At 42.5% G+C, this 27,965-nt stretch overlaps 1 protein-coding gene across 2 annotated transcripts in view; it reads left to right on the top strand.

The window, feature by feature from the left end:
• LOC126469740 (dual serine/threonine and tyrosine protein kinase-like) overlaps nt 1-27,965 on the top strand; it is a 339,571-nt gene that overhangs the window by 164,750 nt on the left and 146,856 nt on the right. For both annotated transcript variants that reach the window (XM_050096949.1, XM_050096948.1), the window contains 2 exons: nt 8,470-8,701; nt 12,596-12,834. In XM_050096949.1, the coding sequence (XP_049952906.1) occupies nt 8,470-8,701; nt 12,596-12,834 (471 nt within the window). The remainder of the gene's footprint in view (nt 1-8,469; nt 8,702-12,595; nt 12,835-27,965) is intronic.

The following is a 27,965-nucleotide window of genomic DNA, read 5'->3' as shown; positions in this document are numbered from 1 at the left end:
TTACATCTAAAAATTCAGCCAATGAGTAGAAGGAGTTGTCATCTAGAAATTCTTTTAATTTATTTTTAAATGTTGGTTAGCTATCTGTCAGGCTTTTGATGCTGTTTGGTAGGTGACCAAAGACTTTTGTGGCAGCATAATTTACCCCTTTCTGTGCCAAAGTCAGATTCAACCCTGCATAGTGAAGATCATCATTTCTCCTGGTGTTATAGCTATGCACACTGCTATTACTTTTGAACTGGGTTGGGTTATTAACAACAAATTTCATAAGTGAATATATATACTGTGAAGTTACTGTGAGGATCCCTAGATCCTTAAATACACTGCTGGCCACCGTAAATGCAACACCAAGAAAGACAAGAGGTAGCACAACAAAATTTATTTTGTAGATAACATGTTGACCAAGTATCAAATGATTACGTTTACAGACGTCTGTGACATGTGGTTCCTGCCAGAATCAGTAGCCAGAGTAGCCACCATTGTTGGAGATCACCGCTGCCACACGTCTCGGCATTGAGTCAAAGAGACGTTGGATGTGTTCCTGGGGTACAGCAGCCCAAGCAGCTTCCACAAGTTGCCAAAGATCATCTGGTGTGGCAGCTGGGGATGTAATCTGGGTCACTCGTTGAGCAACCATGGACCACATGTTTTCTATCGGTGAAAGATCCGGAGAGCGAGCCGGCCAGGGAAGCACTTCAATCTGGTTATTGACGAAGAATCTGTGGACAATGCGTGCCACGTGTGGTCGCGCATTATCCTGTTGAAATATGGCTGTGGACGAGCCCTGAAGGTAAGGAAGGACAACTGGCTCCAGCACCTCGGATATGTAGCGCCGGCTATTTAAAGTACCGGCAATGCGTACTAGAGGCGTGCGAGAGTAATATCCAATACCGCCCCATACCATAATACCCGGTGCAAGACCAGTGTGGCAGTGCATAATACAGCTGTCCAGCATCCTCTCTCCACGGTGTCTCCACACTCGAATCCGACCATCGTGGTGCTGCAGACAGAAGCGTGCCTCGTCAGTAAAGACAACGTCATTCCATTCTGCCGTCCACATCCGTCTGTCACCACACCATTGGCGACGGAGACGTCTGTGGTTCTGCGTCAATGGTAGACGAAGCAATGGACGTCTTCCGGACAGACCACTCTGCTGTAAACGGCGTCGAATGGTACACGGAGACTCTGGATGATGCTTTACAGACGCAATGTGCTGTGCTATGGTTCGGGATGTCACTGAGCGATCCGTCACTGCCATGCGCACAATTTGCCTATCAGCACGTGCAGTGGTGTACCGAGGTGAATGCGATCGACCACGTCGGTCCGTCGTACCCTCCTGCATCCAACGGTCACATATCCGCATTACAGTTGTTTGGTTTCGTTCAACACGACTAGCGATTTCTCTGTATGGTAATCCACAATCTCGGTAAGCCACTATCCTTCCTCTGTCGAACTCGGATACTTGATCAAACGATGTTCGCTGTTGTCTACGAGGCATAACTGATCGTCTTGTGAAACAACCACAAGGTAAACACACGTGCCGAACGTACACTCGTCGAAATCGCCAAGCCTTAAATGGTGCTATGAGGTGGTGCCACAGGGGTGCGTGATGTGTGTCTGCGCTGAAATTCTAATCAGTTGCATATCTCATCGCTGCAAACCCATGGTGTAAATTTCACTTGATTCGGATGCTTCCTTCAGGGTGTTGCATTTACGGTGGCCAGCAGTGTAGATGTCTGCAGGATGACCGTGGGTGGGCACCAGCAATTATTCTGATTACACGTTTTTGAGCAATGAATACTTTTCTACTCAATGATGAATTACCCCAGAATATGATGCCATACGAAAGCAGTGAATGAAAGTAGGCATAGTAAGCTAATTTACTGAGATTCTTACCACTAAAATTTGCAATAACCCTGATAGCATACGTAGCTGAACTCAGACATTTCAGCAGACCATCAATGTGTTGCTTCCAGTTTAACCTCTCATCAATGGACACACCTAAAATTTTTGAAAATTCTACGTTAGCTACAGACTTCTGTTCAAAGTCTATATTTATTACTGGAGTTGTGCCATTTACTCTACGGAACTGTATATACTGTGTTTTATCAAAATTTAAAGAGTGTCCGTTTGCTGAGAACCACTTAATAGTTTTGTGAAAAACATCATTTACAATTACATCACTTAGTTCTTGGTTTTTGAATGTTCTTACTATACTTGTATCATCAGCATTTTGACTGACTTTTCCTCAAGCGTTGTCAGGTATGAACTAAATGCCATGTAGGCGATGGGCTTGGCCTTTTATATTTGTACAGTCAGTTGTGACATCATTGTTGCTGAGTCCCTCGCTGTATATGGCAGTATTTTATGCCACACGTCTGCCATGCCCACAAACTTCATCATAAAATAAGTTGGACCCTTTTAAAATCCAGCCACTGACAACTAGGGCCAAGTAAAATGGACTTCTTGTACCCGGCAACAATTCATTAGTCTTAGTGCTGCCAACTGACAAGTACAGTGGGTCCTTAATTGTGAAACAAATTAAGATACATAGATTTGGGTGAAAGTCATGGAGGACACACAACAGAAATTACTGTTAGAGCTCAATTTGTGTATTTTTCATTTCTATGTAAGGAGCAGTGCAGAACATGTTAGCACATAAGGCTTCACCTGTTGCTCAATCTTTGATGTAGGATTTACCAGTGGTCAGTCTCGAGGAAGTGGTAGTGGATGGACGCATGGGGCTTTAGACTGGGAATGATTGCAGGGATAGAGATAACTGTCTTGGACTGTCGTGTAGTTTGATACAGTTGTTAACAGAGTTTAGAATGGGAAATGGAAGGCAACATTAAGTGATTTTGTGCAGGGGCAGTTGGATTTATTGAAACTAAACTTCTAATTGTTGTTCTTTATAGGTTCCCTAACTCTGACCTCAGAGCATTTCTGCTCAAGCTAGGGAGGGTTCTTGGTTCACCTTATAGGAAGTACCAAAAACTAGTTCTATGTGGTGACTTCAATATTAATTTTGTGTATGATTGTGCAATAAAAAGGATGTTGGTAGATCTCCTTAACTCAAATGATCTGATGCAGACTGTGTGTGTTTTTTTTTTTTTTTTTTTTTTTTTTTTTTTTTTTTTTTTTTTTTTTTTTCAAGTAGGGTGCAGGGGAACAGTAGCACAGCCATAGACCATATTTTTATTCATTCTTCATTACTAGTTGGGCATTCTGTTTGTAAAATGGCGAATGGCCTTTCAGACTATAATGCACAAATTTTAACATTAAAAAGCTTTCATACTCAAACAAATGTCACATATAATTACAAACTCTGTAGGAAAGCCAATCTGACAGCAATAGAGAGATATTTAAACCTAGTTATGGAACAAGAGTGGCAGGATGTTTATAGTGCCGATAACATAGATGACAAATATAATGCTTTTCTTAACACATTTATCATGCTCTTTGTGAGTTGCTTTCTATTAAAACATTCTAAACAGGGTACTAGCAGTAAAAGGCAGCCAGGGTGGCTGACTAGTGGGATAAGGATATCGTGTAGAACAAAGTGGGAATTACCTCAAAGTGTTAGAAGTAGTCACAATCAAGCTACAGTAACCCATTACAGACAGTATTGTAAGGTGTTTAAAGTGTTATTAGGAATGCAAAGAGTATGTGGTACACAAATAGAATAGCTAATTCACGGTATAAAATTAAAACCATGTGGTCAGTTGTGAAGGAAGTGTCTGGTCAGCAGCCCAAGGTCGACAATATAAAGTCAGTTCGTAGTAAAAAATTGCTGTTGCTGATAAGTCAGATATATGTACAGTATTTAACAATTATTTTCTGACCATTGCTGCTGAATTAAATAAAAATTAAATTTCTACAGGGGAATCATATGACTCCCTTGGCAAATGCCTTTCCAAGACTGGTGTTTGAAATACTCCTCTGTGGAATTGACAAGGGGAGACTGAGTCAATAATTAAATCGCTGAAGACTAAGGACTCTCGTGGATATGGTTGAGTGCCTAGCAGAACATTAAAGTACTGTGCTGCACGTGTTAGCCCTGTACTTTGCCATAGTTCTAATTTTTCCTTTAAGAATGGTCAGTTTTCTGAATGATTAAAGAGCTCAGTAGTAAAGCCACTTTATAAAAAGAGAGAAAGTTATAATGTAGATAATTTTAGACCTATTTGTATGCCATCAGTGTTTGCTAAAGTTATTGAAAAGGCTGTGTATGTAAGGATAATTCATCATTTTTTATTACATAATTTGCTATCAAATGTACAGTTCGGCTTTAGAAGTCATTTAACAACTGAAAATGCTATATTCTCTTTTCTCTGTGAGGTACTGGATGGATTAAACAAAAGGTTTCAAACACTAGGCATGTTTTTTAATTTAACTAAGGTGTTTGACTGTGTTGATCACAAAATATTGCTGCAGAAATTGGACTGTTATTGAATACGGGAAGCAGCTCACAAGTGGTTTACCTCTTACTTTAACAACAGACAGCTAAAGGTCATTATTCACAGTGTTGATAATGGCTGTGATGTGGGGTCTGAGTGGGATACAGTCAATTGGAGGGAATCAGTGTTGGGGCCACTCCTGCACCTTATTTATATAAATGATATGCCCTCTAGTATTACGGGTAATTCTAAAATATTTCTGTTTCCTGAAGGCACTAGCCTGGTAGTAAAGGATGTTGTGTGCAACATTGTCTCAATTTCAAGTTGTGCAGTTGACATTATTGCTTGTAGGAAATAAACTAATGCTAAATCACAGTAAGGCCCAGTTTTTACAAGTTTCAAACACAGATTTCAGCATAACCTGACGTTTTAATGTCACAGAATGGGCATATGATTAGTGAAATTGAACAATTGAAATTTGTAGGTGCTCAGATTGATAGTAAACTGTCGTGGAAAGCCCATGTTCAGGATCTTCTTCAGAGACTTAATACTGCCATTTTTACTATTCGAACGGTATCTGAAGTTAGTTATCGTTTGACACAAAAATTAGTCAGCTTTGCTTATTTTCGTTTGCTAATGTGTGATATAAAAAAGAAAAAAGAAAAAAAAACCTGCATTTGGACCGCACTTTCTTAACTCATGTGCAGAAACGTGTGCAGTATGCTGCTGCATCCATTTCCAGTAAGCTATCACCAGAATTTAAAAATCTTGTCAAAGGGTGAGAGGAGGAGTGTGCCCACTTGTAGATACCATATGTGAGATGATTGTGGGAGAGAAAAGGCAGGGACATGTTGTTGGTACAGGTGATATTGGATAATACACTATCTGATCAAAAGTATCCAGACACCTGGCTGAAAATGACTTTGTGGTGCCTTCCATCAGTAATACTGGAATTCAATATGGTGTTGGCCCTCCCTTAGCCTTGATGACAGCTTCCACCCTCACAGGCATATGTTCAATCAGGTGCTGGAAGGTTCCTTGGGGAATTGCAGCCCATTCTTCACAGAGTGCTGCACTGAGGAGAGGTATCGATGTTGGTTGGTGAGGCCTGGCACGAAGTCGGCATTCCAAAACATCCCAAAGGAGTTCTATAGGATTCGCGTCAGGACTCTGTGCGGGCCAGTCTATTACAGGGATGTTATTGTCATGTAACCACTCTGTCACAGGCCGTGCATTATGAACAGGTGCTTGATCATGTTGAAAGATGCAATCGCCATCCCCGATTTGCTCTTCAACAGTGGGAAGCAAGAAGGTGCTTAAAACATCAATGTAGGTCTGTGCTGTGATAGTGACATGCAAAACAACAAGGGGTGCAAGCCCCCTCCATGGAAACACGACCACACCATAACACCACTGCCTCCGAATTTTACTGTTGGCACTACACACGCTGGCAGATGACGTTCACCAGGCATTTGCCATACCCACACTCTGTCATCAGATCACCACATTGTGTACCATGATTCGTCACTCCACATAACATTTTTCCACTCTTCAATTGTCCAATGTTTACGCTCCTTACACCAAGCGAGGTGTCGTTTGGCATTTGCTGGCGTGACGTGTGGCTTATGAGCAGCCGCTCGACCATGAAATCAAAGTTTTCTGCCCTCGTGCCTAACTGTCATAGTACTTGGAGTGGATGCTGATGCAGTTTCGAATTCCTGTGTGATGGTCTGGGTAGATGTCTGTTTATTACACATTATGACCCTCCTCAACTGTCGACACTCTGTGTCAGTCAACAGACCAGGTTGGTGTGTACGCTTTTCTGTTGTATGTGACCCTTCATGTATCCACTTCACTATCACATTGGAAACAGTGGACCTGGGGTTGTTTATGAGTGTGGAAATCTCACGTACAGACATACGACACAAGTGACCCCCAATCACCTGACCACATTCGAAGTCCATGAGTTCTGCGGAGCACCCCATTCTGCTCTCTTTCGATGTGTAATGCATACTGAGGTCGCTGACATGGGGTACATAGCAGTAGGTGGCAGTACAATGCACCTAATATGAAAAACGTGTTTTTGGGGGTGTCTGGATACTTTTGATCACATAGTGTATATGTTTACCATAGGTGCGTGTGCTGTGGGAATGAAGCATTTGATGGGGAAAGGACAGTAGTTGCCTAAGTGGAAGTTTTGTTGCTTGTTGGTTGACTTTATATGGACTGTGTTTTGGATGTGAAGTACAATAACATGGATCTCAGTGTCAAGGAATGTGACTTTGGATTTGGAAGAGGTCAAGTGGAATATAACTTGGGAAAAGGAGTAAATCTATTGCAGGGATTGGAGATGTACTTTATGAGGAGTCCAGACCACAAATGTGTCATCCATAAATTTATATCACACCTTAGCGTCCAGCATCTGGGTGTTCAGGAATGCCACTTCCTTTCAGCCCCTGTAAAGGGTGGCATAAAGATGGGGCCATCCTGATTCATAACAGTCCTGCTGATGTGTCTCTAGGTCTAGCAATCAAATGTGAAGTATTTGTGGGAAACAATGAAGTTGCACTTCCTGCAACAGTGCAAAAGATGTGGTCTTGTTTGAGTTCCAGCAAGGTGGAGAACTTTAGCACAAGGAACATTCACATAATGGGATTCATTAAAACACTCTTTAATAGTTTAACATTTCTATTCATTTAATATACGTTAAGATCCACATCAAACCAGACTGTAATACTGGAAGGTAGATATAAGGGGCAGTCAAATGAAAATGAGGCACATGGGAAAAATTAAGTAAACTTTTTATTATTTCAAAAATAATCACAATAATGTTAGTACTTGTATCCAACTATAAGATAAGACCATCAATGCCTTCATGGAAAAATGTTTGCTGTTGTCTACAGAACCATGATTGTACCTAGATGTGCACTTCTTCATCAGAAGGAAATCGATGACCACAAGTGTCTTTATTCAGGACTCCAAAAATATAGAAATTGCGTGGGGGGAGAGGATGTGTAAGGGGTTCCCAGAAACAATTCTGGTGTACACTCTAAGCTGCTTTGGCAACATGTGGGATATTTTCCACAATATTTGTTGTTCTATTTTCTCAATGACACTGATAGTTAATGATGATATCTCAACTGCATAGTGTGTTTTTGTGTGAATTACTCTGAACAGCCTGAGCAACATGCAGTCATCACATCCCCCCCCCCCCCCCCATGCAATTTCTATATTTTTGGAGTCCTGAAGAGAGACACTTGTGCTCATTGATTTCCTTCTGATGAAGAAGTGCACATCTAGGTACAATCATGGTTCTGTAGGCAACAGCAAACATTTTTCCATGAAGGCATTGATGGTCTTATCTTATAGTTGGCTACAAGTACTAACATTATTGTGCATGTTGCTTAGGCTGTTCAGAGTAATTCACACAAAAACACACTATGCAGTTGAGATATCATCATTAACTATCAGTGTCATTGAGAAAATAGAACAACAGATATTGCGGGAAATATCTAAGACATGAGTGATCCATGATAAACCCAGAAAATCTCCTGCAATGTAAATGAGACTGAAATAAAAAACAAAGTATGATGTTAGCTAGCACCTGAAAGAATGTTGTGAAAGTTGCTGTTGATATACTATCAGCTAGATGGACCATGTACAGACAGTAGATTCTCTAAATTTCATGTTCAAATAACAAAAAGAAAATGGTCTGAAACTAAAAAATGCTTGGACATTAGAAAAATGACAAACCCGTAGCACGATGTTTAATTTTCTGAGGACAGAAACAGTACTGCTTGGGGAAGTGCAAGTGAGATTCTTCTTGCTTTATTGAAGATATACAAACACATTAAAAATATTTCATCCCTATTAAGCTACATGTTCGGGTCTGCTCATGTTTCATAGCATAAATTAGTGAGACTGTGCATCAGGGCATTTGCAATCTGTTTTCTGTCATTCCCACAATCTTTGTTCTCATATTGATGTATTTTAATGATATTGTTGTAGTGTATCTTGTTTTATTTTTGTCTCTTTGCATTGAAGCTAGAGATACATGAATTTTAATGTCCAGGTACATACCCATTGCTTGAGGCAGTTCATATTGTCTGCGTTTGATATGGCACGGGAGATCCAAATTACTCCAAAAAGAATTCATTATGCTCAGAAAAAAGAAGAGGAGCTTTACAGAAATTTGATGAACTTTGCTTGTGAAAAACAAGAAGAGATTCGTAGGCTGGTTGAAGTAAAACTTCATGAAATGAAAGAAAGTTTGATTGAGAGTGCAGTCAACTACAAATACCAAGGTATGTGCAGAAAAGTATTTATTACTTTCTTTATGGCCCTTTGTTAATTAGTGTTAGAGTTCTGTAGGTTTTATTTACTGTCTCACAGTGAAATACATGTTAATTAATTGTGGTCTGAAGTTGGAAATAAGATACCAAATGACTTCCTGAATAATTGTAAGGATTGTATGAGTAAAAGTAATCTCTCAATGCATATTTGAGGTATTGAGAGGTTGACAGGCACATGAACAAGACTGATAACATTAATGAGCACACACATAGGTGGATTGTCCTGGTTGACTACATTGTACTGGTACTGCTGCTCAACTGAGCTCTCTCCTTGGTAACACACTGTTATACTGTAATAACATCTGAAATAATTTGGTTGATGGTCAGTATTGCAGGATGGTCTAATATGATAGTCTGATACTTTTATGGACAACCAACCTTTGGAGTTGTGTTGGTAGTTTGCTTCAGGGAAAATGTCGTGTGTAAATTTGCTGTGCCACATACGTGGAGATATTAAGGATTCAATTTGTGGGGGCATCGTTTTAGCACTTCCAGGCAAGCACTGTACAGTAGCCCAGGTGTAATTCTACAGCTGAAGAGCACCCCCCCCCCCCTTTTCACTCACACACACACACACACACACACACACACACACACACACAGGAATTTTCTAAGTCAATCGGAATGCGCAATGGACATAAATGGATGCAGGTGATCAGAGTCTCCACCAGCTTGAACAGTCCCCTGCTGACATGCAGGGTCCATAGATTGATCTGCTCAATACAATTTGAAGCGAGACTTGTCCGACCAGGCAATGTATTTCCAGTCATCAACAGTCCAATGTTGGTGTTGATGTGCCCAGGTGAGGCGTAAAGCTTTGTGTCATGCAGTCATCGAGGGTACACAAGAGGGCCATCAGCTCTGAAAGCCCATATTGATGATGTTTCATTAAATGGTTCTCACGCTGACACTTATTGATGGCTCAGCATTGAAATCTGCAGCAATTTGCAGTAAGGTTGCACTTCTGTCACATTGAACGATTCTCTTCAGTCGCTGTTCATCCCATTCTTGCAGGATCTTTTTCCGGCTGCAGTGCTGTTGGAGATTTGATGTTTTACCGGATTCCTGATATTCACGGTACACTTGTGAAATGGGAAAATCCCCCCTTCATCACTACCTCGGAGATGCTGTGTCCAATTGCTTGTGCACTGACTATAACACCACATTCAAACTCACTTAAATCTTAATAACCTGCCATTGTAGCAGCAACAATTGGTCTAACAACTGCACTAGACACTTGTCTTATATAGGCGTTCCGACCACAGTGCCATATTCTGCCTGTTTACATATATCTGTATTTGAATACGCATGTCTATACCAGTTTCTTTGGCACTTCAGTGTATATCCACATTCTTGTTCCTAAAGTGACATGAATATAAATTGTAGTAAACATAAATGGTGTATATAGTCTACCCATTATAATTTTCCGATATTTCTGTTGTTTCTGTATGTCTGTTTCACCTTGGTTCCTAAGGCCTCTTTCTCAGTTCTTGGGATGTACGTGAATGGAACAGAATTTCATACTGTCTCAGGACATGTCATATACAATAGTTTTATTGAAACCTAGAGGAATATATAGTTGTTTGCCTACATAGGTATATGTAAAAATAGCATATACGTGTGTTTAAAGAAAGTGTATGCACACTTGTGCTGGATGTAAAATACCCAGTGAAAAAGTGAGGTTACCTGTGGCTATGATGTTTATTAGTGTTGAGGACAGCTTGCTAAGTGTGTAGATGACAGAAAACTCTGTATGTGGAGGTAAGGTCAGATGTTATTGGTAGAGTGCAGGGGTATAGTGTTGATACAAATGAAATTTTGTGACATCAGTGTGTTGTGTTTTGTTCACTCTGAAATACTGTTCCATAAGAAAATTCTTTAGTTTTGGTAGTTTCCACAAACCAAAACCACAATCCAAAATTGTTTAAGGTTTTGGAGTTGTGTACTCCTTCATTCCCAACAGTAATGAAAGACTAAATTCAAAAGTGACCACCCTTCTATTGAATATATGTGTGTGTGTGTGCAGACATCTCAAAACTGCAGCTGCAGTTGAAAAAATTGAGAAAGTGCACAATAAGATATTGAATGATTGGCGATAAAATGTCTATGATTAGGTTTTTTTCAATATTTTGAGATCCACCTACATTTCTGCATAGATACAAATTGCAAGTGTTAATGAATATTTTGCAGTGAGGGAACTCATATTAAAGAGAAGTAATGTTGCAACTAGTTAATGAGAGAATAGTGTAGCAACTTATAATTAAAAAAATAAAGTGCTAGAATTTAACAGCTGAAAAAAGCCAAGGATGAAAAAGCAAAAGATACCTTATTGTGAAAATGGTTAAGTGAAGTGAAAAGTCAGTGCTAATCAAGAAAGAATGAAAAGTCATTAAACTAAGATTTCATTGAAAATTAAGAAAATTTGTTGTAGAGGGGAAAAGCTTTCCCTGTGCCAAAAACATTTTTTAGTAACTTTTAAGTTAGTAATAAATAGATAGTGTTGTTACGCATTTCATCTTAATTTGGATTCTTCGTACAGAGGCAAACCTTTGAGAGAAAGATATTAAGCAAAATATTTGTTGCCAAGAGGAACACCCAGACACAGGTATGGAGTAAATATTAATATTAAGTGGTCAGGAACTGGCAAACCTATACTCGCAAGCTGATGTTGTCTAAAGGATGGAGACAGGAAGATCGATGTGGGCTGGTGGACACCTGATTAGGATGAAAGAGGAAATACTACCGTGAGCAGCAGACTCAAAATCTGTGGTAGGTAGAAGAGGCCAGGAAGGCCACGGACAAGATTGAAGGATGATATCAACAGGCATATGGAGGAATGGGCCTGAGGAAAGAAGAATTGACCGTGGAAGCCAAGAACAGAAATGAATGGTGGAAGAAGGTAGGTCTCCCAGACCAAAGTGACAGGAAGAAGAAGAAGAAGAAGAAGAAGAAGAAGAATAGAGAGGCCAGGGTTTATTCTTTTGAAGAATTGACTGTGGAAGCCAAGAACAGAAATGAATGGTGGAAGAAGGTAGGTCTCCCAGACCAAAGTGACAGGAAGAAGAAGAAGAAGAATAAAGAGGCCAGGGTTTATTCTTTTACTTATGTTGAACATATTTGTTAGTGGATCTTAATTTGTTTCAGGAAACACCCTGTTATAGAGGTATCAGGTCAAACTCACTGTTTTTGTCTCAGACTCGCTGTTTTTGGCTCAGACCGATTCTTCTCAGTTCAAACTCATTTTTCTTGGGTTTGGTAACAGTGAGTTGTTCACTTTTACATTTTCCAATAAAAAGCAGATGTAGGCTTTGTTGTGAACCTATTCAGTAAGTGGTTGTAATTGAAGACGTAGGTCACATTAGCAGAACTTACACTGTATAATCAGGAGGAACCAGTTTTAAATCATTTTGTCTAAGTAAAACAATGCTCTGAATCTCTCTCTCTCTCTCTCTCTCTCTCTCTCTCTCTCTCTCTCTCTCTCTCTAGTGAAGTAGGGTGAGCTGTACTTTTTGAAAAAAACAATTTTTTTATAAATTTTTTGGAAACAATGTATTTGTAGAGGTAAATGAACTAAACTTCAAGTAGTTTATGCTGGTACAGCTATCGCTTGAGACTGGCACAATAGCTTTAAATCACAGTTGTTGTGAGTAAATACATTTAATAAAAGTGCAGCTGAAAGACGTTATCCTCCACAAAATTTTGCAGGACTGTGGATGTAGGAGAACGTAAAATAATTTAATTTATATCTTCTGGTTAATTTTCCACTTTTAGCCCTTTGGTTTGTGTATTAAAGATGTTAGATAAATTTCTTATATATTTATTCCAATATCTTATGTTCCTTTTCAGCTGTTAATCTCCTTGAGAACCAGGAAGTCAGATCAGCCCAATCAGTGCATGTTGCTACATCAGAGATTCACTATTTAATACTGAGCCGTATAAACAGTTCAGTGGCAACACAGATAATTCAGTCAGTAGATTGTTTACAAGATACCTATGTCGGAACACTGCAGCGCTGTTTAGAGAGCTTAGAAAAAAATTGTTATGAACAAGAGGGAAATCTTCTTGCCAGTGATGCTGTAAGACAAGTGAGTACTTGAAACTGTTCTTTGTAACGTAACTTCTTGCGTAGTCAATTTGGTTTGGTCCCTATTGGTATGTTTCGGTTGTGATATTGTCTTCCTACGAGTTCATTTTCTTTTTTTCTTCTGTTTCTTAATTGTGCATTTCTATCACTACAGTTACAACTAAATATTCATTTGTGCACCTTTTGATGTGTAAATGTACTTGCATAGAAAAATTTTAAGCATGCGTGAGAGATAAGTGAAGAAATATTTTTTTACATATTCCTTTCCCGTAATTTTTCTTGGGATCATCTGAGCTGAGCTGAGCTCTTCAGTCAAGGAACAAATCACTGTATACACAGTTCACAAAATGCCGATAGAAATAGAGAAATATTAGGAAACTAGAGATTTCTTATACTGTATCCAAATAAATAATCTAATGCAGGTAAAGGCCTCAAAATTGAGAGTATACCCCAAGAAAACATCTCAACTTAGATTCAAGAATGTGAGGCTTACCATTAACTTTTACAGTTCTGGTGGAATTTATTGAAATGTAACTTGTAGAATAGTTAGTGGAGGTATGTACCATCTATGCAACTAAATGAAGGCAGTATGTTTATTGCCATACACGTTTCGCTTCTTTTATTTGGGAAGCATCATCAGTGGTCTGTAATACATGTTCCTTTTTATGCATACAATAAACATATTATGTGATAAATATAATATGCTGCTATATTACACAGCTGGCCGCGGTGGTCTCACGGTTCTAGGCGCGCAGTCCAGAACCGTGCTACTGCTACGGTCGCAGGTTCGAATCCTGCCTCGGGCATGGATGTGTGTGATGTCCTTAGGTTAGTTAGGTTTAAGTAGTTCTAAGTTCTAGGGGACTGATAACCACAGCAGTTGAGTCCCATAGTGCTCAGAGCCATTTGAACCATTTGCTATATTACATTTTGTCATGGTTTTCTCTTGCTCTTTAGGTTAGAAGCAACTTTTGTAGCACAAGTTCAGTATTGTGTATGTATCATTCAGTGTTACTTACAATATCCAGTGCAGTAACACCGAACGATACATTCACAATATGAAACTTGTGCTAAAAGAGTTGCTACTAAACTAAAAAGCAAGAGAAAAACATGACAAAATGTAATATAGCAGCATATTATATCTGTCACATAATACATGTATTGTATGTATAAAAAGAAACATGTATTTCAGGTCACTGATGATGCTTCCCAAATAAAAGAAGTGCAATGCGTATGGCAATAAACATACTGCCTTCATTTAGTTGCATAGATGGTACATACCTCCACAAATTTAGAGTAACCAAGGGAAAGACGGAAAACAGATAAAAATGATGATTATAGAACAGTGTCATTGGTTAAAGAATAGAGGTAAACCTATAGGTTCATGCAGAAATTTAAATACAACCAACAAATAATTAAAGCAGGGTGCAAATGCTGCTCTGTGAAATGATGAGCCTGGCATATGAATTCAGGGCAGACCACATCAAACCTGCCAGAAGACTGATATACACTGAGGTGACAAAAGTTGTGCAGTAGTGATATGCACATATATAGATGGCAGTAGTATCCTGTACACAACATATAAAAGGGCAGTGTGTTGGTGGAGCTGTCATTTGTACTCGGGTGAAGAATATGAAATGGTGTCCAATGTGATTATGGCCACACAACCAGAATTAATAAATTTGATCCTGGAATGGTAGTTGAAGCTCTAGGCTCATGGGACATTTCATTTTGGAAATTGTTAGGGACTTTAGTATTCTGAAATGGACAGCGTCAAGAGTGTGCCAAGAATACCAGATATCAGGCGCTACCTCTCACAATGGACAATATGGTGGCTGACGGCCTTCTCTTAATGGCAAAGAGCAGCAGTGTTTACATAGTGTTGTCAATGCTAACAGACAAGCAACACTATGTGACATAATGACAGAAATCAATGTGGGATGTACAATGAACATATTTGTTAGGACAGAGTGGTAAAATTTGGCATTAATGGGCTATGGCAGCAAGTTAGTGACATAAGTGCCTTGTTAACAGCATGGCATTGTCTGCTACACCTCTTGTGGGCTCATGACCATAATGGTTGGACCCTAGATAATTCGAAAACCATGGCCTGGTCAGATGAGTCCAGATTTCAGTTGGTAAGAGATGATGATTGGGTTAACATGTGGTGCAGACCCGTGAAACGATGGAACCAAGTTGTCAACAAGACACTGTGCAAGCTGGTGATGGCTCCATAATGGTGTAGGCTGTGTTTACATGGAATGGACTGGGTCCCCTAGACCAATTGAACCGATCATTGACTGCAAATGGTCATGTTTGGCTACTTGGAGACCATTTGCAGCCATTGATAGGCATCATGTTCCCAAAAAATGATAGAATTTTTATGGATAATAAATGCGCCCTGTCATTGGGCCACACTTGTTAGTGATTGGTTTGAAGAACATGCTGGACAATTCGGGTGAATGATTTGGCCACCCAGATCGCGCTCCCCCCCCCCCCCCCCCCCTCTCTCTCTCTCTCTCTCTCTCTCTCTCTCTCTCTCTCTCTCTCTCTCTCTCTCCCCTCTCTCTCTCCGTCCCCTGTGGGTCTGGGGGTAAGAATAGGCCTGTCGTAAGAGGTGACTAAAAGGAGTTTCACACGTTTTGGCCTTTATGCGATGATCCACTGTATTTTTGACCTCCATTCTTCAAAATTTTCCCAAAGAGCGAGCCAATTGGGGAAGGGTGCCTTTCATGGTGCATTGTGTCCATCTTGCATTGAGATCTGTAGCCCACTTTCTTGTCGTCGCATTTCAGTCGAGCTCATTCTCCATCTCTTGGGTGATAACTTCCTGGGTGCGTTTTCCACCATGCACTAAGCAGTGGCGCTTTCTGCGTCGACGATGACCATGGACTTCTTTTCACCTGATATCCAGCATGGTAGCCAGTCCGTTGTAGTGGGGCCGCCATGTACCCTGTTGGTTGCAGCCCCCTGACCACACACGGATTGCTCTGCTGATGCCTGCACCGTTAACTCCCCATGTATGTCAAGGGGTAGATGCCCATCCCCCTGGGGCATTGGGATTCCTGGCAATGGCCATCCTTCCAGGTGGCCTTTGCTGGTGCTTGGTGGCTCCCGGAGGAGGGCTCCTGGTCGGAGAGGGTGGCATCAGGGCGGATGACACACGATGAAGCATAGTCCATCATCTCTTGCTGGTGGTGAAACACCAGCTGTCTCTAAGCGTTCAAGAGGTCAATTCAACACACAGAAGTACGACCCCAAATCGTTCCCCCCCCTGACCACACCATAGGAGGAATGTCAGGCTAAGGATGGCAGCAGATCTTATTTGCCCCAGTACCTTGTATGTTCGAGAGCTGATGGGGAATATTTCATGCCGATGAAACCTCAGTTTTTTGTTGAGCATTTAGAGGACAAGTTTGGGAAGGTGGAAGGCTTGTCCAAAATCAGACCTGGGTTAGTCTTGATCAAAACAGCATTCATCCTCTGCCTAGTCACGGGCGTTACTCGCTTGTGACAAGCTGGGGGATGTTTCTGTAACCATCACGCCCCATAAGAGCTTAAATATGGTCCAGGGTATTATATTTCACAGGGACCACGTTTTGCAGTAGAGCGGCGAGGTGTACATTTCATTTGGCGTGTCCACCGGGGTCCAAGGGATAATTGGGTTGCCACCAGTGCCTTCGTCTTGGCTTTCTAGGGCGATACATTGCCCGAGAAGGTCAAGGTGATGTTCTACTGCTGTGATGTAAAGCCCTGTATCCCTCTCCCTGATGCAGTGGTTTAAGTGCTGGAAGTTCAGCCATGTCTTCCCACTGTACTTCCAGCATCACGTGTTGAGATTGCCAATGCCCATCACATCCCAATATTCCATGTGCCCCACCTCTCATCTGTGTCAACTGCAGAGAGCACCATTCGCCTTGCTCGCCAGACTGCAGGATTCTCCAGAAAGAAAGGAAAATCATGTAGTACAAGACCCTGGACCGACTGACCTACACTGAGGCTAAGAGGAAATTTGACCGCCTGCATCCTGTGCACGACATCGTCTTACGCTGCTGCTAAAACAGTTCTGGCCAAATCAGATCCGCCAACCCCAGTCAAATCTCAGAGCTGGAAGACTACACCTGCCCCCTTGGTGGTGGGGGCATTGGCATTTCCCTCCCTGTTGCTCCTGCACCACCTACTTCGGGAGCAACGCCCCCTCCCCAACCCCTGTCCGGCCCTCAGGGCCATCCGTCCCCATGTCTAAGCCGGAGAAGCGTAAGTCTTCTTCGGCTTCTCTCACTAGAAGGGAGTCCCTTCGGTCACTCCCTTCCCAGTTTTCTGCTAGTGGGAAAGGTGACACCTGCCAGTGGCTGAAAAGCCCAAAAGCAGCTGGTTGTAGGGCTTCATGCTCATCCTCAGTCACATAGACTGAGCCAGTGAAGTCCTCCCAGCCAGGGAAACCCAAGGAGCATTGAGAGAAATCCAAAAAGAAAACCCCCAAGACCAAGTAAGTTACGGTGGCATCCACACCACTGCTACCTAGAAGCTCTGTGTCTGAGGATGGGGTGGAGATTTCAGCATCCGCTGAGGACCTAGATCTCGCCAGACCCTCAGATACAATGGATATAGACTGCTCAGGCAATAAGTAGGTGGCAGCAGGTGACTCTGAGGTATAAACTATCTCATTGAATGTTCCATGCCTTCCCAGTCTCACAATGATGTCATCCTCCAGTGCAATTGCAGTGGTTTTTTCCACCCCCTGGCTGTACTACGGCAACTCTTAAGCTTAACATCTATCTGCATTGCCCTCCAGGAAACCTGATTCCCGGCTACAAGGGATATTACCCGGAACCCTAGCAACTATAATCGAGTGTCAGATGGAGTTTGTGTTTATGTCCTGAACTCAGTCTGTAGTGAACACGTGCCCCTTCAAACCCCTCTTGAAGCTGTGGCTGCCAGGGTAAGTACGACGCAGGAAATAACTGTCTGCAATGTATATCTTCCTCCAGATGGTGCATTACTCCTGAATGTATTAGCTGCACTGATTGATTAACTCCCTAAACCTTTCCTACTTTTGGGAGATTTTAACACCCATAACCGCTTGTGGGGTGGCACTGTGCTTACTGGCCGAGGCAGAGATGTCGAAACCTTACTGTCTCAATTCGACCTGTGCCTCTTAAATACTGGGGCCACCACAAATTTCAGTGTGGCTCTTGGTAGTTACTCTGCCATTGATTTATCAATTTGCAGCCCAGTACTTCTTCCATCTATCCACAGTAACATCAATGTGATGGTAGAGCAGGTGACTACAACAATTGTTTCTGGGGCAAAAGCGTGATCCCTCACTCTTTAGGGTGCCCTTGGCGTAAGGCAGTCCCTTGATGATTGCCGGAAGTTGCTGAAGCAATTAAAGAGCATCGGCAAGCTCTACAGCGGCATAAGCGGCACCCTTCCCTGGAGCACCTCATAGTCTTTAAAGGGCTCCGTGCAACTTATCAAACGACAGAAGCAGGAGAATTGGGAGAGATACATCTTGAAAATGGCATATTATCTACCGACGCAACCGTGAATGCCGAGCATTATGCTTGAGCCTCTGCGTCAGAGAATTACCCTCCAGCCTTTCGCACTCTCAAACGGCGGCTGGAAGGGAACGTCCTCTCATTAACTACATGCCACAGTGAATCCTATAAGTCACCATTGACAGAGTGGGAGCTCCACAGTGCCCTTCCACATTGCCTGACACAGCTCCTGGGCCTGATCGGATCCACAGCCAGATGTTTAAACATCTCTCATCTGACTACAAGCGACATCTCCTTGTCATCTTCAACCGGATGTGGTGTGATGGTGTCTTTCCATGTCAATGATGGTAGAGCACCATCATTCCGGTGCTCAAACCCGGTAAAACCTGCTTCATATGGATAGCTATCGGCCCCTCAGCCTCACCGACATTCTTTGTAAGCTGCTGGAACATACGGTATGTTGGTGTTTGGGCTGGGTCCTGGAGTCCTGTGGCCCACTGGCTCCATGTCAGAGCGGCTTCTGCCAGGGTCGCTTTACCACTGATAATCTTGTGTCCCTAGAGTCTGCCATCCGAACAGTCTTTCTCAGATGGCAACACATGGTTGATGTCTTTTTTGATACACGAAAAGCATATGACATGACCCGACGACATCATATCACGAGTGGGGTCTCAGATGCCCACTCCCGATTTTTATCCAAAATTTCCTGTCTCCTCATACTTTCTGTGTCCAGGTTGGTGGCTCCCATAGTTCACCCCACCCCCCTATCCAGGAGAATGGAGTCCCGCAGGGCTCTGTATTGAGTATCTCTCTAATTTTAGTGGCCATTAATGGTCTAGCAGCAGCTGTCGGGCCCTCCGTCTCACCTTCTCTGTATGTAGACGACTTCTGCATTTTGTACTGCTGCTCCAGTACTGGTGTTGCTGAGCATTGCCTACAGGGGATCATCCACAAGGCGCAGTCATGGGCTCTAGCCCACAACCTCCAGTTTTCAGCCGCAAAGTCGTGTGTCATGCGCTTCTGTCAGCGTTGTGCCATTCATCCAGACCCAGAACTTTACCTTCATGATGATCCACTGACTGTAGTGGTGACATATCGATTCTTAGGACTGCTTTTTGACGCTCGATTGACTTGGCTTCCTCATCTTCGTCAGCTTAAGCAGAAGTGCTGGCAGCACCTAAGTGCCCTCCATTGCCTGAGCAACACCAATTGTGGTGCAGAGCGCTCTACGCTGTTACGACTACAGAGCCCTTGTCCAATCCTGCCTTGACTATGGGAGTGTGGTTTATGGTTCAGCAGCGGCCTCAGCATTGCGTTTTCTCAACCCTATGCACCACTGTGGGGTTCGACTAGTGACGAGCTTTTAGGACGAGTCCGGTGACCGACGCATTGGTGGAGGCTGGGGTCCCTCCATTGCAGATCAGACGTTCACAACTGCTTGCCTGTTATGCAGCACACATTTGTAGTTCTCCTGAGCATCCGAATTACCGTCTCCTTTTCCCGCCCGCGGCAGTCCATCTCCCACATGGGAGGCACAGGTCAGGGCTAACGATTGTGATTCGCATGTGGTCACTTCTCTCTGAACTAGAGTCCTTTCCTTTACCACCTCTGCTTGCAGTCCGTTCACGTACACGTCCATGGTGAACGCCTCAGCCACAGCTTTGTCTGGACTTGTCACATGGCCTTAAGGACTCTGTTAACCCTGCGACTCTCCGCTGTCACTTCCTCTCGATTCTTGAAGTGTTCCAGGGCTCTGAAGTGGCTTACTCTGACGGCTCGATGGCTGATGGTCACGTAGGCTTTGCCTACATTCATGGCAGACACATTGAACAGCATTCCTTGCCCAATGGCTGCAGTGTATTCACTGCAGAGCTGGTGGCCATTTTTCTTGCTCTTCAGTATCTCCGTTTAAGCCCTGGGGAATTTTTTCTTTTATGTACTGACTCCTTGGGCAGCCTGAAAACTTGTCATCCTTTGGTAGCATCCATCCAGGAGTCCATCTATGCGCTGGAACAGTCCAGTCGTTCAGTGGTGTTTGTCTGGACCCCTGGTCACGTCGGAATCCCAGGAAATGAACTTGCTGACAGGCTGGCCAAACAGGCTACATGGAAACCACTTCTGGAGATGGCATTCCTGCAACTGACCTGTGTTTGTTATTTTGCTGCAAGGTGTTTCGGCTTTGGGAGACAGAATGGCAAAATATCAATAAGCACAACAAACTAAGAGCCATTAAGAGGACCACGAATGTGTGAAAGTCCTCGATGTGGGCCTCTCGCAGGGACTCTGTGCTTCTCTGCTGGCTCCGCATTGGCCATGCCTGGGCAATCCACGGCTTCCTCCTGCACTGTCAAGACCCACCTCAGTGTCGGTGTGGCGCCCGGTTGACAGTGGCCCATATTCTTCTGCTGTGTCCTCCTCTGGCTTCCCTGCGACTTCATTTCGGTTGCGGGACTCATTATAATTGATTGTAGCAGACAACGCCTCAATTGGAATTGCTCAAGTCATGCAAATACCTTGTTGTAACAGTTTGGGGGATATAGAGGGGAATTATTATATGGGATCGATTGTAAGTAAAGCAGGTAGCAGATTTCTGTTTGTTGGTTGGATACTGGGCAAATGTAATCAGCATACAAAGTTTCTTATAAAACAGTTGTGTTACCCAAGAATATCATTCCAGTATGAGAGACCCATATCAGATAGACGTAACAGGAGATATTGAATGTACTCAAAGAAAGGCAGCACAAATAGCTATGCGCATTTATCTCATGGGAGAATGTAATGAAAATGCTGAAAAACATGAAGATAGATGTCGGACAACTGTTGGAAGTCCACTTACAAATGTTCATGAACCCTGTGTATTGCTGCCACTGTTATCACAAAGATAAGATTACACTAACTACAGTAGAAAGAGGCATTTAAGCAGGCATTCTTACATGGAAAAAAACCTAAATGTGGTACAAATGAGAAGTACTGTCTCCACTTTACTTCTCAGTAGTTTGCAGAGTTTGGATGTAGATGTATGTTCATTGCTATGCTGACACAGTGCAGTCTCAGTTATCATTTCTCTTAGGTATGACACTGTAAAGCAATCACCATTACATTGCAGCCTGTATGTATGAGTGTAGTGAATGAATTACGAAATCTGAAAAATAAACTATTTGTGGTTAGAGGCATGGATCTTAAAAATCGTGATAACATTGCTACTTTCATTTTGAATAACTCAGCAGAATGTAATAACCATTGTGATGGTGCCACACGAGTTGTGAGAACACTACCTTAATATGAATACAACAGCTCGTACAATAATGCACTATCCCGTTACATTAATGTGACCACCTGTCTAAAGTTTGAATAACCGCCTTTTGCAATGCGGACTGCTGTGAGACATGCAGGAAGAGTGTCAGTGAGGTTCTGGAAAATTCTGACAAGAATGTGGAGCCATTCTGACTCCAGTGCCATGGCCAGCTGTGCTGTGTTTCTTGTTTGAGGCCCCATTGTGTAAACAGCCCGATCGATGTGGTCACACAGATTCTTTATTGGGTTTAAAGCCAGGGAGTTTGGGGAATATGGTAAACTCATCCTGGAGCTCTTTGAACCCCACACATACACTGCAAGCTCTGTGACATGTTGCACTCTCCTGTTGTAGATGCCATCGTGCTGAGGAAACATAAATTGCATGTTGCATGGAGGGGTGGATGTGGTCCCCAAGGATAGATGCATACTTCTGTTGATCCATTGTGCCTTCCAGAACGACCGTATCATCCAGTGATTGCCCTCCAGTCTGGACCCTTACAACAATTGTTGCAGTGTGTTCGATTTCAGACATTTTGTGCTGTACTTGCCAACAACTATCTGTCCAGTGGAGCAAAAAATGTGATTCATCTGAAAAGGCCACCTGTCACCACTCAGTGGATGTCCAGTTCTGGTACTGATGTGCAAATTCCAGCCTTAGTTGCTGATAAACAGCAGTCAGCATGGGTGCATGAACCCGGTGCCTGCTGTGGAGTCTCATATGCAACAAGTGTTCACTGAACAGCCATTGAGGTAATGCTGTTGGTAGCCCCTTGGTTTATCTGGGTAGTCAATTGCTCAACAGTTGCCTGTCTGTTCGCCCATACACATCTCTGCAGCCATTGTTTGCACCTGTCATCTATGGCCCACGGTGCACAAGAGTTGCATTGGCAACAGTTTTGGATAGCACCATGTTGCCGTGCATGGTATACTTTAACCACAGCACCATGTGCACAGTTTACAAACTTAGGCATTTCGGAAGAGCTTCGACCCTTGGCCCTAAATCCAAGGATAATGTATGTTTGGACATCAGATAAAGTGCTTCATTTCCTCATTAGAACAACTACTGTACTGTTCCCCCTCCCCCCCACCCCCCACGCCCAACAAGAGTTATATACCTACGCTGGTAGTATTGCCACCTGCTGTCTGTGAGTGGCTATTGCACGTTGACATTGAACATAGGTGTTGATCATATTAATTTTACTGGACCATGTGTAAAGAAGGTACTGAATGGTGACTGTAATAGTTTCCAGTGAGAAGTTAAAACACACAAAAATTATAAGTATGCCATAGTTACGAAGTTATCTGACTGGGACCTAACTGGTTTGTAGATAGTACACTATCTGATCAAAAGTAGCCAGATACCTGTCAATGGACATTAATGTGGGTTGTGCCATCCTTTGCATTTATGACAGCTTGAACTCTGCTGGGTCACTTTGAGTGAGGTGTCTGAATGTCTGTGGAGGAATGGCAGTCCATTCTTCCTCGGGAGCTGAAACCAGAGTAGGTAGTGTTTGTTTGTTTATTTATTTATTTATTTATTTATCATAGCCCACTTTCTCAGAAACAAGACTGGACTGCTGAATGTATAATTACATGTGCATGGCTTTTCATGAAATTCTGTTTCTCTTTCCCTTAATTCCTTTCTGTTCTAGACACTGAGTTAAGTTTACTGTGTCTTTAATACTAATTTTTGCTTATTTTTGTTACTACTACTATTATCATTTTTAGGTTTCTGCATGTATGCTACTCCACATGTAGTTATCCTATGGTATCTTTTTCCACCCTCAGTCAGGTCTTCTGTTACTGTGACAGAAAAAGTGCTGAAGCTCTTTGTATATCATATTATCTTGGCTAATTTTAGAGTATCTTTATACCAACTGCTACTAATACCGTTAAGAAAGCATCTATATTACTAAGAGATTCTCCTGGGACACAGAACCTAGGGCCAGTGGCGCTTTGTCTGTCTGACGGCTTCCAGGGGCAACAAAAATTTGATTTTCAATAATTCTTGTAAATAGTGACTAGATTTACCATGCTGATATAATCTAACCATTAGGAATTATAATCTTATGTGAAATGTTAGACAAATATAATAGTTACAAACTGTGTTTATAATTTGGGGCAGTGTGACTAACCGTCCGCAGCTCGTGGTTGTGCGGTAGCGTTCTCGCTTCCCGCGCCCGGGTTCCCGGGTTCGATTCCCGGTGGGGTCAGAGATTTTCTCTGCCTCGTGATGACTGGGTGTTGTGTGCTGTCCCTAGGTTAGTTAGGTTTAAGTAGTTCTAAGTTCTAGGGGACTGATGACCATAGATGGCTCAGAGCCATTTTTTTGAAGTGTGACTAACCATGCACTAATAGCCAGACTATATTCATCCAATATTGAGAATTAGAGCATTTAGTTACAAGCAACGAACAGTACACATAATTTCAAACCTTTGTGAAACTTTTTCTTGGTGACCCCCACTAAATGATTATGAAAAGAAAAATATTAATTCTTCACAAGCTAATTGTATTCAGTCCGCCCGGTTAGCCATGCGGTCTAACGCATGGCTTTCCAGATTGGGAAGGAGCACCTGGTCCCAGGCACGAATTCGCCCATCAGACTTGTGTCGAGGTCCGGTGAGCCGGCCAATCTGTGGATGGCTTTTAGGCGGTTTTCCATCTGCCTCGGCGAATGCGGGCTGGTTCCCCTTATTCTGCCTCAGCTACACTATGTAGGTGATTGCTGTGCGAACAAGCTCTCCATATACGCATACACCACAGTTACTCTTCCGCACAAATATGGGGGTTACACTCGTCTTCTACGAGACATTCCTTGGGGGGTCCATCGGGGGCCAAACTGCACAATAACCCTGAAAGAGTGGTTCGGTGTGGGGCGGTAGAGGGGTGAAGTGAAGTGGACTGCGGTAGTCGTCGTGGGGTTGTGGACCACTGCGGCACTGGCCGTGGTGGCCAAGTGGTTAAAGGCGCTACAGTCTGGAACCGCGCGGCCGCTACGGTCGCAGGTTCGAATCCTGCGTCGGTCATGGATATGTGTGATGTCCTTAGGTTAGTTAGGTTTAAGTAGTTCTAAGTTCTAGGGGACTGATGACCTTAGAAGTTAAGTCCCATAGTGCTCAGAGCCATTTGAACCACCACTGCGGCTGCGGTGGGGACGGAGCCTCTCCGTCGTTTCTAAGCCCCCCAGATAACGTACAATACAATACAACTGTATTCACAACACGTTTTGCGGACAATATCCACATATAGCACTGAATTAAAATTATTTATTTCTGCAACACATGGTGGAGAAGATATGAAGTCATAAACATTGAGATGTGTGAAAAACTTACTTTTGTTTAAAATAGGGTGCAAAGTATCCAGAATATACTCATCCAGTTTTTGATAATGAGAGCACTTAGTAACTTCCAACAAACTTGAAACATAATTTTGAACCTTTTCTAAAGTTTTTCTTGTTTAGATGCTCAACGTCAAATATGTTAAGACATTAGTTCATTCATAAAGTACTTGGAAATCTGACGTTGTTTTATACATGGGAGTTCAATTATTTAAAGAATCGGAGTTTACTACAATAACAAACAACACAGCTATTACAATTCAAAAGAAGTTCCTGTTACTACGACCACCACCTTGATTTTTCCTCAGCATCTGCTGCTATTACTGCTGAAAACGGTGTCACTAATATTAGTTATCCTATTACAGTTACATATGGCAATGTTAGGACCACTGACATTTGGTGGATAGCTATACATCTTGAGTAGCATCACTCTTTCCTGTTACTGTCCTGTTAGTCCGCAGCTCATGAGCTAGTGGCTAGCATTGCTGCCTCTGGATCGTGGGGTCCTGGGTTCAATTCCTGGCTGGGTAGGGGATTTTCTCTGCTCAGGGACTGGGTGTTTGTGGTGTCATCATCATCAGCATTATTTGTGACAGTGACTACATTGGATTGTGAAAAAAAAAAATGGACTGTGTAGAAATTGGGACTTTGTACGGGCACTGATGACCTCGCAGTTGAATGCCCCACAAACCAAGCATCATCATCATCATCATCATCATGTGTGATGAGTGCGCGCGCGCGCGCGCGCACACACACACACACACACACACACACACACACACACACACACACAAAGTGCGCACTCCTTCCCCCCTCCCCCCCTCCCCCCCCACCCCCCCCCCCACATACACACAAAAATAAATTTAGTACTGTTGGAATATATCCAGTTTCTCTCTCTGTGCTGAACTAGATCGGCCACTCCATTATGTCCAGCAATATTTTGCTGCCTCCAGACGGCAAGACAACAGTCAAAGTGCATCATTTATGTATGTTTGTGGCCATCTCCCTTCACTCTTCGATTACTCGACCAAGTGATCATAAATCTGTCGTGCTTCAAGCTGATTCACTATTGTCATATACAGGCCTTACTCATCTCTACTGTGTTGTCTGTTGGCTATAGTTAAGACTTGCTTTTTCTGGAAGGCATCAGCTGCAAAATTTAAAATGTTATATTCCTCTTTTACTGTAATTATGACATAAACACTTTCTCCTCTTAAAGCCTGCCAAGCAGTCCTTGCTATGTCTTCACCTAGAGACATTCCTGTAGTTCATGATGTGGTGTGCCTATTTCACTGGAGTCACCGCTGGTCATGTCCCTCTTATCAATTCTGTTGAGACATGTGGGATATGGCCAATGTCTGTGAAGGTGGTGTACCAGTTGCTTGTTTGACTTAAACTGTATCTAAAGTGATTCATTTAAATCAGGAAGAAACTGGAACTTTCTCCTTCCTGTGCCTGAGAAATTCCATCTCCGCTGCCATTCTGCAAATATTAAATTCTTTATTACTAATGGATTTTTTGCTAATTCCCCAAGATAGACATTTATTTTTTACACTGTTTTTTGTTCAGCCAATAGATGACAATCTTTTTCCTTATTTCTAGGTCCTGGGAAATATGCCCATTAATATAAATAGAATATCTGCTGATGTTTTGCACAAGGATCCACAGTATCGTAGCAGAATTCCTCTCTCTCTTTTTCTTGCTGCAATGGCAGGTCTGACCAGTTGTGACGTATGCAACCAAATACTGGCACCATACCCACAATTATAGTCCATACAGACTCATGGTACAGTCTAATTACATTGTGCGCCAATCTAAATGTCCATTGTTTCATAATAATTTTATTCATGATACAACTCCCTTTTGTTGCTACAAATTGTGTGTGGGCATTGAATGTCCAAAGTTCGTCCAGATATACACCTAAATACCTATTTATGCTATTCCTTTGAATTGTCACCTGATTTATTTTAATCAGTGGATCCTTAGTAAGTGACATACGTCAATTTTGTTTGATGGTACATTGAGTTGTACCATTGAGCACAATTTTTGCATGATTTTGAGTTGCACTGTTGAGCAAAGGTGCTTGCAACTATTATTTTCTAGTGAATCTTGACTGATGGGGTGCACTGAAAGTAAGAAATCAACAACATATCCTACAACTCTTAACTGTCTTTTAATCTATCCAAAAATTGCCCTATGTTAATGTCTCAGAATTAGGGACCACAATCGGAGCCTTTGGGTATCCTTTCATAATTACTTTGATAAGTGTTGGTGTGGGACTTGACAGTGTCACTTGGGCAACCAGTTTTCCTAAGTCTCCTATTGAATGAAAAATACAATAAGTTATCAGATGCCCCAGAAATATATCTATCATTATACCTAATACATACGAGGGCGGTTCAGAAAGTAACCTCCGATTGGTCACAGTGCGGGTTGTGGGGGGAGTAGCGATGCCATCTGTGCGTTCACGCACTCAACAGGTCAGTCGGCATCAAGCCGTGGTCGAGTGAACGTCATACCTGCGCTAGTTTAGTTTTTGTGGCAGTTTGAAATGTGTGCTGCAATAGAAAACCCCGCCAAATGTGAAGTGCGTGCTGTCATAAGGTTTTTTACAGCCAAAGGATATTCTGCAGCAGCTATTCATCGTGAGCTTTGTGCCGTGTACGGACCAAGAGTTATGAGTGAAGGAGTTGTCCGTGAATGGGTACGTTTATTTAAAAGTGGACGAGAAAACGTTCATGATGAAGAGAGGAGTGGTAGACCATCATTGGTGACTGACGAACTCTTTCAGACAGTTGATGCAAAAGTTCGTGAAAATCGACGTTTCTCAATGTCGGAGTTGTCTACTGGTTTTCCACAGATTTCTAAGACTCTCTTGTACGAGATAGTGACAGCAAGATTGGGTTACCGTAAGTTCTGTGCACGTTGGGTGCCCAAAATTCTTACCGACCACCACAAAACTCAAAGAATGGCCTCTGCATTAGACTTTCTGTCACGTTA

Source organism: Schistocerca serialis, chromosome 3, assembly GCF_023864345.2.
Source record: "Schistocerca serialis cubense isolate TAMUIC-IGC-003099 chromosome 3, iqSchSeri2.2, whole genome shotgun sequence".
Taxonomy (NCBI): Eukaryota; Metazoa; Arthropoda; class Insecta; order Orthoptera; family Acrididae; genus Schistocerca; species Schistocerca serialis.
Note: the sequence above shows the minus strand (reverse complement) of the source record. Positions and strands in the feature narration are given on the sequence as shown.